The 12,010-nt window shown below is 39.6% G+C and overlaps 2 protein-coding genes across 2 annotated transcripts; both read left to right on the top strand.

Annotated features, from left to right (window-relative positions):
- The first annotated feature begins 2,767 nt into the window (after nt 1-2,767).
- On the top strand, nt 2,768-5,476 carry LOC144654011 (uncharacterized). Its single transcript, XM_078514134.1, has 3 exons — nt 2,768-3,026; nt 4,930-5,384; nt 5,426-5,476. Exons 1-3 carry the CDS (start codon nt 2,831-2,833, stop codon nt 5,474-5,476), a joined length of 702 nt encoding a protein of 233 aa, XP_078370260.1. The 5' UTR covers nt 2,768-2,830.
- Nucleotides 5,389-7,975, top strand: LOC144655255 (angiopoietin-related protein 7-like). The gene is made up of 3 exons (XM_078515474.1): nt 5,389-5,550; nt 6,388-6,924; nt 7,371-7,975. The coding sequence occupies exons 1-3, from the start codon at nt 5,484-5,486 to the stop codon at nt 7,973-7,975; spliced, it is 1,209 nt and encodes a 402-aa protein (XP_078371600.1). The 5' UTR covers nt 5,389-5,483.
- The last annotated feature ends 4,035 nt before the right edge of the window (nt 7,976-12,010 follow it).

Below are 12,010 nucleotides of genomic sequence, written 5' to 3'. Positions count from 1 at the left end.
TTCCCTCAACATACTCGTGTTTCTATTTAGTCAACGAGGTGCAGCCGAATTGACTATCGAGGCCCCATTAGGGGGGTCCGAGTATCCCGTATCCCATTAGTTTTTAGCCTTAAAATATCCCCCGTATCCCTATAATTTTCTCCCCAAATATCCTGTATCTCTAAAACCCCTAATGGGGCCTCACTACCGCTCAGCAGGCACACGGCTAACAAGTAAAATTGATCAATGTATTTTTTTGAAATAGGTAAGGTTCTATCTACTTATCAGGTGCGACATGAAATATTTTATGAATTATAAGCTACTCGTTACAGAGATTTTGATGGCAACTCTTGTTACAGCATGAAGCACAAACAAGAGCACCTTGAGCGGATTGAAGCACATGTTCTGAGCATGTTATGGCATTTATTAGTTCTTAGCTTTGAATTTGATCAATTCTTACTGACTGCCCTTCAGCTGCCAGGCATTTTTTATGTGAACTCGTAGAATCTGGTGTTATATTAAATGAAGATCCCGCGATAACTTTAGAGGGCTGACGCTATGCTTTGTGCTAATTGGCTAATATCCGTCACATGTTGTTTTTCCTTCGATTTGATTGGGTGCGAAAAACTGTCCAATTTTTCTTTGTGCATTTTACCTGAAAGTCCCAATTGAAACTGTCCAAATTTAATTCCAAATTGGACAGTTCTCAGAAATTAAGGAAAAAAAGCTGCGCTGACAATATAGGATTTACTGAGAGCTATATAATTATGACATTTATTATTTCTTAGTTTTGAATTTGATCAGTTCTTACTGACTGCCCTTGAGCCGCAAGGCATTTTTATGTGAACTCGTAGAATCTGGTGTTATATTAATTGAAGACGGGTGAAAATATTACAAGTACCCCGCGATAAAAAAACATGCACTTTAGGTTATCGCCTGAAATCTTTGCTAAACGTGCCTCAATCGAACACAATTTAACTTCCATATTTGACCAAACACCGTCCTGTTAGCTGTTGATGAACTTTACGCTTGCCGAACTCAACCCTAAATATGAATAATGCGTACAATGTGCAAAACACACAAGCAAACTGTTAGTAACGGTAAGCGCCTATTTGTAATACATCGTTTCTTTTTGTTTCATTTATTTTACCTTGTAATTTTTTCCTTCCTTGTGTGTATTGTATTGTTGTAAGCATTGTTGTAAGCATTAATCAAAAAAAAAAGAATAAAAAAATAAAACATAAAAAAACCGGTAAGCGCCTGCTAACTGTTTCTCAACGGCAAATTCGCGCCAGGGCCACTTTCATATTGAGCAACTAATCAGCCTTCACGGAGCACCGTCACTCTCTATTTCCTGCCAAAACTAACACTCGACATTAAAAAGAATTATTCATATGAACCACAGTTACCTCTTACTGTGTATAAACAGAATTGCATTTGAAAAAAACTAAGGCACTTGCAATTGTAGAATCGACAGCATGCATGAGCGTGTTGTAAAATACGAAAAAATGCAGCTTATATCTTCTGCTTGTTTGATTAAACTTTCACCTTCATTTTAATCAACCTTTCATTGAAAAGTTTCTGTTCCAAAAGATATAAACACCGGAATACTTTAAACGTAATCAATCAGTCGATATCCTTAGCCACTACGACCTTTTCGTGCGCACGAGAAACACCCATTCAGTGTTGTGATGACCGATTGAAGGCTATTGCAATGGGAATGGGGGGAGTGGAATGGTAGGAAGGAGGCATTTCTTGTATTTGTTTTGGATGAGGTACCGTGAAAGTTTTCCGAGCCCTTACAATATTTCAGACCAAACATTTTAATTGTAAAATCCGTATACTATTCTGTGACTTGAACGCTATTACAGATCTGATACGGTCTTATCATTCTAGTGAATACGGTGAAACGGTCTTATCAATCTAGTCTGGAAAAGTTTCATCTCTGTATCTCGTTTTCATTTATTAATAGATAGATTAGTGTCTCTTAAAATCAAGGAAGTGTATTCATGGGAACTGTGTGGATTTTCCCACAAAAACTTATTCCAATTTCAAAACCAAAATGTCAAAATCTCTAATTCTATTTCAGACTTAAACAGTTCCAAAACCATACTCTTAATTTGTGTCGGCACAATACTACACAGCATAGACAGCATCCCGGGGGGGGGGGGGGGGGGGACTCCCTATAATGGCCTATACGGGGAGGCTCCGCCCGAAAGGGGTACCTTTTTCAGGCTTTAGGTATATAAAAGGGTAGGGATTTCACGAGTTTAAGTATATGAAAGGGTATGGAAATCTGTCATTTGGCTATTTAAAAGAGCCTTTAATTAAAATATTTCGAACAGACGCAATTTATGGCTGTATTATTTTAATTTATTAAGCGCTACATAAAAATGACAAGAAAACGTCCTATTTTAAGTCCACGCCATGACTCTTAGGTATATGAAAGGGGTACCTTTTTTCAGTTAAAGGTATACGAAAGGGGTACAATTTCTGTCAAAAATGGTATATAAAAGGGTAAGGGGTTAGAACTTGAGGCGGAGCCTCCCCGTATAAAACTTTTTCTGAGTACCCCCCCCCCCCCTGGGGACAGCATATCCAGGAAAGTACTTCTTGATCTTTCTCTGCAGACAAAAATAGGCACTGCATTGCATTTGCAAGACGTTTTTATTTGGAAAACGACCAAGTTCTATCTTGCCCATCTTAGGATAAGCAAGGTAATTTAATTTACGGTCGGCACACAAAGTTATCAAAAAAATCCAGACTGTGCGAGGTTATCATTGCCCAAGGTACAAATAATTTGCCTCAGTTCTGTGTAGATCATTTGTGAAAGGCAGTTGCGCAGTTCACAATGACGAGCGCTGGTGGATCTTCCCGCCTTCTTGTGGTTTGTTGTTGTGTTTTGATTACAAGCGTTTTTTTGTACTGTGTTGGTTATGTGAGGCTTGAGTTGGAGCTACGAGCTTACAAGGAAAGACTTGAGGCTCTCGAACAAAGAGAAAAAGAGTTAGCGACAACGCACATTCCGCCTGTTCCGGCAACAAACGGTGAGTCATTAAGTCTGTCTTTTTGTTAAATTCATTATGGAGAGGAACTTACATTATTATTTCCTCGAAAGCTATGTAAACTTTTCCGCTCTTAATGTGCGTCTCGCAGTTTTTAAAAAAGGCCAATAAGAATGATCGCTTTTCTTGCAATATGCCAAAAGAGCTCGGTTTTCAGTATGGTATACGTACATGCCAAATAGATAGCCTCGAATAGCTAGAGACGACATCTAAGTTGCAACAAAGACAAGGTCGAAAATTTGGTGTGGTAGTTCTAGCCCATTCTTTAATTCATAAACCCACAATTTTGAAACTTTTACATTGTTATTTTGCAAAATAACTGTTAAATAAATGCATCGGATGTATCCACACGTACCGAGCAAGCACACTGGAAGCTACTAGAGCGACAGTTTACAAATCAGTGAACTCTATTTTACCATTTTTAATGAGAATTTGAAGACTAAGAAAAGTCAAAATGTATCGAAACATCCTACGATAGTAGCCCAGGCCCAAGAATTGGTTAAGAACTCTTAATTTTTTTTTTTACCATAATTAATTTAATGTAAAAAGTGACAAAGGCGTTTCTGTACATGTGTTCAACGAGTTTTCGACTCAAAGCCAGGCCCGAAATAATCACAAGCTGGCTATAGCAATTTCCTGTATTTCTTTCAAAATTGATGAAAAATATATCTTAAATAAGTAAAGTATATTTTCAGGTTTAATCGTTCAGCCAATGCAACTAATGCATGATTTCTTTTGAGAAAGCAACCCCGGCCAAAATATTACCAGTAGACGCCCACCTTCCCAAAAGCTTCATTCTTTTGTTTCGTTTTTGCTTCGTGGCCTCAGGTTGCTAGAAAAACAATCTGTGGGATTATATGGAAGCATATTTTGGAATTTAAATATCCTGAACGGAAAGGTACCATTCTGTTTTCTGCTCTCTTCAGCAATCGATGTTGTCAGGAAGGGGCGTTAGCGAGAAATATCTCTATTTCTGTTGAGAGAGCAATCCCGGCCAAGAAACATTGCCTGTGAACGCCCTATTCCCAAAGCTTGATTCTTTGTTGATTGTCTTTTTAAGAAAGACAATCTATGGCAGAAGGGAAGTTTATCTCGCAACGAAAAGGGGCCCCGCTGTTATCTTTCACATGTTTTCTTTAAAAGTCTATGCTAGCTGGAAAGGGCGTTAACGAGTAATGTTTGCTGGATTGGGTTGCCTTCAGAAAGCAAGAGAAATAAAATTAGTCTATCGGTTTGATCAGCACACTGAAGATTACTAGAAGATTTTGGGAAGTTTCTAGAAATCCTAGTCGTTATTAATAGCTGCAAAATTGTAACCCTAGGCTGGGTGTTTTGAATTCCACTAAAGCAATTTAATTATTTTAATTACCGACATCTAATCCAACCTTAGTTATCGATCTTTGACATCTTAACAGTTTTTACTCTTAAAAATAAAATTAGATAAGCCCTTTAATTGGAAAACATCCCACTAAGGTCTATAACAGAATGTTTTGAGCTCGAGTTTATAACGGGCGCCCGGTAGTTATAAGTAATTCGATTATATGCTTTACATTTATTTCTCCACAACTTCTGAAGGCAACCGTCACATGATGTTACCTCAGTAAGCGTTAAGCAATAACACGATCCTCAATGTGATCCCACCAATTTAAACAATTGGGGAAAAGAAGCCTAGCAAAACTGATATCAACTTTTCGACGGGATTCGAACCCGTAAATAACAAAAATAACAAAAAAGAAGTTTACGTTTCTCCAATATCGTTAAATAATGGCTGCAAGCTGTGGGATCCTTTAATACCAAAGCAAACAGTGAAAAATGGCGCATTTCACATTTGTCTGTCCAGGACGTAAGACTTATCATTGTAACACTTTTTACTGCTTTTTCAAAGAAATCCTCTCCTCGAAAGACGAGACAGTCAGATCTTCAGCTCTGAAAAGAAGCCCACGAGATGTTGAGTCCTCCAAGTCCCCCAAAGGAGACAATGGCGTTCTGGCTCCTGAGATTCAACAACAAATCACCAAATCCGTCTACACTGCAACGCAAAAGATCTGCACTAGCCAAAGTCAGATTTGCGTGCAGGGACCTCCGGGAAAGATAGGACCACAAGGACCACAGGGATCCCCTGGATATCCGGGTCTCCGTGGACCCCCAGGGATAAAAGGCCAAAAGGGTGAACCTGGAGAACCCACCTTACCGACTCCTACGTCCCTGCAGCCATTCAGGGGGCAGGCGGGGGATGTTATCTCTGCCCCTGGGATTAAAGTTACGCCGGCAGTTCGGACCGTTGCCCTGGATCAGTCCGCAGTGTTCAAGTGTTCGCCAGAGAAAAATGTTGACGCGACAGTAACGTGGTCCAAAGAAGATGGTTCCCTCCCCGCCGGAAGATATTCCATCATCAAAGGAACGCTTCATGTCAAGAATGCGACAGTCGGTGATAATGGAATGTACGTGTGTACAATTCGTACTGACCAGGGGACAGCTCAGGCTTCTGTGACGCTCAACGTCCAAGGTATAAACTTAAGTTTCAACTTTCTCAGCCGGAAAAAAGTAGAAACAAATTTAATCGCAAGTATGAAAGATCTCAAGCCCGATCTGGCGTTTATCAGCAGGCCCTATTGTCAAGAACAAATTTCTCGTGTCTCCACGCGTCTCATTTTTTTTTCTTTTTTATTATTGAAGAGTGATCACGCGGGCTTACAATTTAGTATAGGACTATGTACTCTTTAAGGTCATTCCCCCGAAATAGAACTGAACATAGATTTTCAGCCAAACTTTGCATACTAGTTGATTACCTTAAGGGAAATTGAATTTTGAAATAAAAAAGGTGGATCGCCATTCGTTTAGGAGCAGGAAGACCTTGTATATGCCGCACAATTCCTTAATAATTCCCTTGCGAGAGTCTTGCGAGGACTGGCAAAGTACACGTTTCCGGTAATAATTTATTTTTCAATCATAAAAATTGATCTGTATTCATTTTATAGATCACTATACTCAAAATACGAGAAAAAACTGATAGGTCACCGTACTCAGTCATTTTCGAGAAAACAACGATTTATCTCTCTCGCGAGCTCAACCGGATAGAGAAAAGCCGCCATTTTGTTTACGTGCGCGCGCTTGTTACCCGTAAAATCCTGCGCAAAAAGGATGCGCAATGCAATTCTAAGCAATGACCTTAATTTGGAAATAATTGCACATAAAAAAATTTAAAAATTTCCTTGCATTTTATTTAAGTATAGCAATGTAATTATGATCATTATCTGCTATACTTCATATTGTTTTATCAGAAGCATATATATATGCTTCTGGTTTTATACACAAAATTAAAATAATAACTTTCTCGTGTCAGCTCGCCCTCTGATCTCCCTTCCTAACGGACCGATATACGCCGAGAGCGGGAAAGATGTCAAGCTCCCTAAGTGCCGGGTCATCGGATATCCCCCTCCGGTGGTATCTTGGACCAAACTCTTCGATCAACTTCCTAGTGGAAGAGCCACCGTTCAAGGTCAGACCTTGACTATAACAAAGACAGACAAGAAAGACGCAGGAACGTACATCTGCACTGCTACCAACGCCATGGGTACATCACACGCCATGACAGCTCTGATAGTCAACGTGGTGCCTCAGTTTACAGTCAAGCCGCCAGACAAGATAGAACTTTACCATGGACAGACAGTCACATTGAACTGTTCCGCAGACGGACACCCATTACCCAGCATCACGTGGACACGATGCAAAGGAAACATACCAGAGGAACGCTCTCAAGTGGAAGGCGGACAACTGAAGATAAACAGTTTGACGGCTAAAGACAGTGGAACCTATATTTGCTCTGCACGGAGCGAGTTCGTTCATGTGGAGACTGAGGTGCAACTGATTGTTAAAACTGGTAAGCACTGTACACATGCGTTATCTCCTATATGCAAATCATAAGTATATATGCGTTCTTTTATTCTTTAAATGTTGAAATTACCTCGTTCTCCTCGATCCCTTAGATTAAAACTCTTTTATTTCTGTCAGTTTCTAGTAAACTGTTCCCTTGCGTCCTGTTCTCTCGTATTTTTTTTCCTGCGTTCAACGGTCGAAGAAAAATGCAGAACAAAAAAATGGAGCTCGAGGGCTGTGAATAGTCCAGTTTGTTCAATATTTTTGTGCATTTTTTTCAAGTTACTAAGACATAGGTTGACTAGATCGCCTGTACTCTATATTTATGTTAGCCACTTCTACATTTTGATAACTTTGTTGCCAGTACTTATAGTTATTGGACAAGACAGCTGGAGTATTAGCCAAAAATTCTGCATTTCAGTCATTCATTTATTCATTCTATTTTTTTAGCCCGAGACTGCGCCGAGCTGTTTTCTGCTGGCTTCAAGGAAAGTGGAGTGTACACAGTCAACCCAACAAACAAAACCAGTTTTGAAGTGTACTGTGACATGAAGACGGACGGTGGTGGATGGACTGTCTTTCACAAACGCTTCAATGGGTTCGTTGGATTCTACAGGGGCTGGGACGAGTATAAAAACGGGTTTGGTGACGTCAGAGGAGAGTATTGGCTTGGAAACGAAAAGATTCATCAACTGACTGAGATTCCGAGCCAGCTGCGAGTGGAAATCAACACAACATCAGGTCTCCAAAGGTATGCAAAATATGGCAACTTCACAGTTACTAACGAGGCATCTAACTACACGCTGTTTGTTGGTTTCTATTCTGGCTCAGCACCGGATTATCTTAAGCAGTATGTAAACGGCATGCCTTTCTCTACCAAGGATCGGGATAATGACAAGTCGACCGGCAGTGACTGTGCTAAAGCCTACGGAGCTTGGTGGTATAGCAGCTGTGGCACCAGTCATATTCTGAACGCTCAATATGCAGGAAGTTATTATCGGTGGAACTGGGACCTCAAGGAAAGTGAGATGAAACTGAAACCAAAATCTCCCTGATCAAGGCCTATTAAAAAAACGAAAAACTGGAAGGACATATCAAAAGGATAAAAAAGACAATGAAAAAAAATTACAAAAATTACTGTTCAATAAATAGTTTTATCGTTGTAATTTAAATATTTTGTTTTATAAGTGTTCGTTTGAATGAAAGTCTTCGATCATTAAGCGGCAAGCAAACTCATCCCTGGGATTCCGTCATTTACCAGTTTGCAGAGAAATTAAATTAAAAGAACTCAGAGGATGAGTCAGGATTGGTTAATTTACTGCTTTATTAATAATAGTATTAATGGTTTAATGTCAAGGAATGTCAAAATACATTCTTTAATACAGGTCTTTATTTTGCGTTTCCTCGCCAAAAACTAATACATCTTTCTCGACTGTTCAATGGACCTGTTTTACAATTCGAATACGGCAGTCTAAGCAGTTCGTACTAAAAAAAGGGATGTTTTGTTTCATAAATATATTTCGCACGTAGAGCTTTTAGAGCCGTGGACAACATTTTTTTCTGTGTAAAATTTTTTCACATGTGAGCATATCAGCTGGGGACTACTTCCCTCATCAACATTGAAGATCTACAGGTAGATGTTATAATGATGTCAAGCACGATATAAAAATGGTATAATAAAAAGATTTGCAATGTAACCTATTGCCCTTTTAGTGTAAGTGGTTTGGAAGGCACAAGTGGAAATGGTTTAGAGCAGTTGTGCTTTGTTGGATCGATATTATCCGCCCTATGTCAGATGATGCTAAAATAATGTCATCAAACGAATGCCTAACCATTGGCAAACAAGTTATGGTCATCTTTTATCGTGTCAAAACGCCTATAATTTCAGCTCGAAGTGCTTATAACTCATAAAAGAGCTCGGGTGACTTCTATGTTTATATTTTTTTATCACTGAATATTGATTAGTATGTTAAGATACATTATGTCTTGAAAAGCTTTAAAACTGCTCAGGAGTGGCCTCATATCCACTAGTTTTTACCAATAAAGATGCCGTGTCATCAAATCCTCTGAACTGACATTTAATGTATAACATGTAATAACGGGAACTGATTCTTTAACATTGCTACTTTGCGCTTTCAGCAACTAAGACTGAGAACAAAAAAAGTTAAGCTCGCAACAACAATATACGACAAAAAGTGTTTCATTTACTGTGAACTATTTATTATCGATTTGCTGAAGACTTCTGTAACAGAAAGAAGTCTTACTGAACGAATCTTAAACGAATGAAGCGGATGTAGCGCTAACCCTCATGTTCCTGTAGCACGAAATATGATCAGCTTCTTGCTAATCAATCTCCGGCGCCACGCTTTTTCTCATGCCAACTCGTTGAATCCGGAGTGTTTTGTAACAAGATCCCGAGTTGACAATGATTTTCTTTATTCGCGTCATATGCCTGTTTGATTTTATTATAAATTTACCGATATTTCGGAACATTTAAGAAAAGATATGTATTTGAGGGGCAGAAAAAGCAAACATGCCTCGAATGTTTTTTTTTCTGGGCTTAAAATTTAAGTTAGTTTTTTAGGTGCTTTACAACAGTGGTATCATTTTTTTCATTTGAATGTACTTGTATTCTATTGGCAATAAACGGTTGAGGAATCGTCCCAAATTCTAGCACGGGTGCGTTGACGAAAACTCAGTGCAGTGTACAGGCTCAAGTAGGTAAAACCATTTCAACGATTAAGAAACTGACTCCTTCATGGCCCTTAATGTCTAAAGGATAAATGAGATAACACTGAATTTTTGATTGTGAGCGACAGACTTCTTCCGTCTAAAAAAGGCCAAGATTGGCCAGTTCAAAACAGCATATCAATCATTTACAGCTCCCGTATAACCTGATATATGTGTAAACTAATTAACCTCAGTATTTATTTTTTTGGCAGTGAGAGCAGCAGGTTACGGCAAGCAACATTTTTTCCCGCTAAAACGCCTCCGAAACACCTCTAAAACACCTCTGAAATACCTCTGAAAAACGAAGGCAATCTTTTAATTTGTTTTGACAAAAAGCCAACATATGCTACTTTCCTTTTTGGCTTCATAAATTGCTAAAGCTGGGCAAAGATTTCCTCAGATGTTAGACACTACTGTACCATACACAATGACGAGTGCTGGCAGTAGCGGATCTTCTCGCCTTCTCGTGGCTTTTTGTTGTTTTTTGACTTTAATCAGCGTGGTTTTCTACAGCGTTGGTTTTATGAGACTAGCATATGAGTTAAAAGCTCTCAATGAGAGAATTCTGGCTCTGGAAGAAAACCAGCAAAAGACAACAACAGTTCCAGTTTTCAAATCCTTGAATGAAGGTAAGTTGGATGGCTTGTTCCGCATTATTAACGACTTTTTTGATTCGCCTTTTAAACATAAACGAGATATTCAGTCGGCTAAAAAAGACAACCAGGAATTAATCTAGTCGAGTGCATCTCCTTTTCTCCTCTTACCGGCCTTTGGCCGAACGTAACATAAAACAAAAACGCTTAATACGGCCCAGGAACGCGAAAAAACACCACACGCGAGTCAATTAACATTAATTCACCTTTATTGAAATATATAGAACGAGATTCATTAAGAAATGTAATTTTCAGGGCTTTATTCATAACACTCATAGATTTCAACATATTTCTTTTGTTAATCGTATGTGAACGATTATTAACCACGAACACATAGTGTGGTCTGCCTGTGCTGACACGTACATTTATCTGCAGCTCGCGGTCGATGTCCTTACCTTACATAATATAATAGTGACAATCTTGGTTACTAAATGCACGATTTAGGGAAAATACGTTGCGAAAACTAAGCCTCAAAAGTAGCCATAAAGAATTTAAACATTATTGAGAGCAGGGGGGGGGGGGGGGGGAGGGGGTGAGTAGGCTCGCGGATTAACGAATTTCACCTTAAAATGATCACGGATTGCGGAATTCTACGATAATCAGATATGCAGATGTTGAAAATACAGTGGATTGCTTATCGATTGATAATTTTGGCGAGGCTGGATTCTAGACTCTGTTTGCTTTGAAGCAGTTAGGATCGTGGATGGAGGATCTTAAATAATGGTTTAGACGATCGGCTTTTTGTCTATTTGATTTTTCGGTCGAGACTCAAAAAAACACTTCAACCTTGTTCCATTGGAATTTTCGTGTAAACAAGCAAAGATGGAAAACCTCGCGATAAGTGGGCATCAAAAATTTCCGGTGAATGGCTCCAATATGCAAGAGGTGGATATGCTAGTCGTCTCACTTAGGGCGGATTTTTTGGTCTCACTTAGGGTGTCCGAGCAAAAGGCAATTTCCGCCCGAGGCCTTTCATTATTTTGAGTAAAGTGTTTTATGGTTCTGTCTTTCTGAGCGCAGGCCTACCCTCCATAAGTATGAAATATAAAAATAAAAAACTTAGGCCATCTCGATTTTTATGTTGTTATCTTCTTATAATACAAAAGAAGTTGAAAGGCGTCATTTATCCCCAACAAGAACAAACATTCTTGTATTTCACAAATTTTAAATCGACGATCGAGATAGCATAACAGTATTTACTCCTTTTTTTTTAGACATTCCCGTTGCTTATGTTAACATAACCAGTTCTTCAGCTCAAAAACGGAACTCGCGAGATGCTGAATCGTCCAAAGGAGACAATGGCGTTTTAGCTCCAGAAATACAAGAACAAATCACAAAATCCGTCCACGCAGCAACGCAAAAGATCTGCACTAGCAAAAGTCAGATTTGTATGCAGGGACCTCCGGGACCACAAGGACCACAGGGGCCACCGGGAAAGATTGGACCACGAGGACCACGGGGCCCTCTCGGACCCCCCGGGATAAAGGGCCAAAAAGATGATCCTAGAGATCCCACCTCACTGACTCCGACTTCCTTGCAGCCATTCAGGGGCAGGCGGGGGATGTTATTTCCGCCCCTGAGATTGTGGTGACGCCGGCAGTTAGGACCGTTGCCCTGGATCAGTCCGCCGTATTTAAGTGTTCTCCGGAGCGAAATGTTGACGCGACAGTTTTGTGGTCCAAAGAAGATGGTTCCCTCCCCGCCGGA

This window comes from Oculina patagonica, chromosome 5 (genome assembly GCF_052425735.1).
Source record: "Oculina patagonica isolate OP01 chromosome 5, crgOcupat, whole genome shotgun sequence".
Lineage (NCBI taxonomy): Eukaryota > Metazoa > Cnidaria > Anthozoa > Scleractinia > Oculinidae > Oculina > Oculina patagonica.
This window is presented reverse-complemented; position numbering and strand designations above follow the sequence as displayed.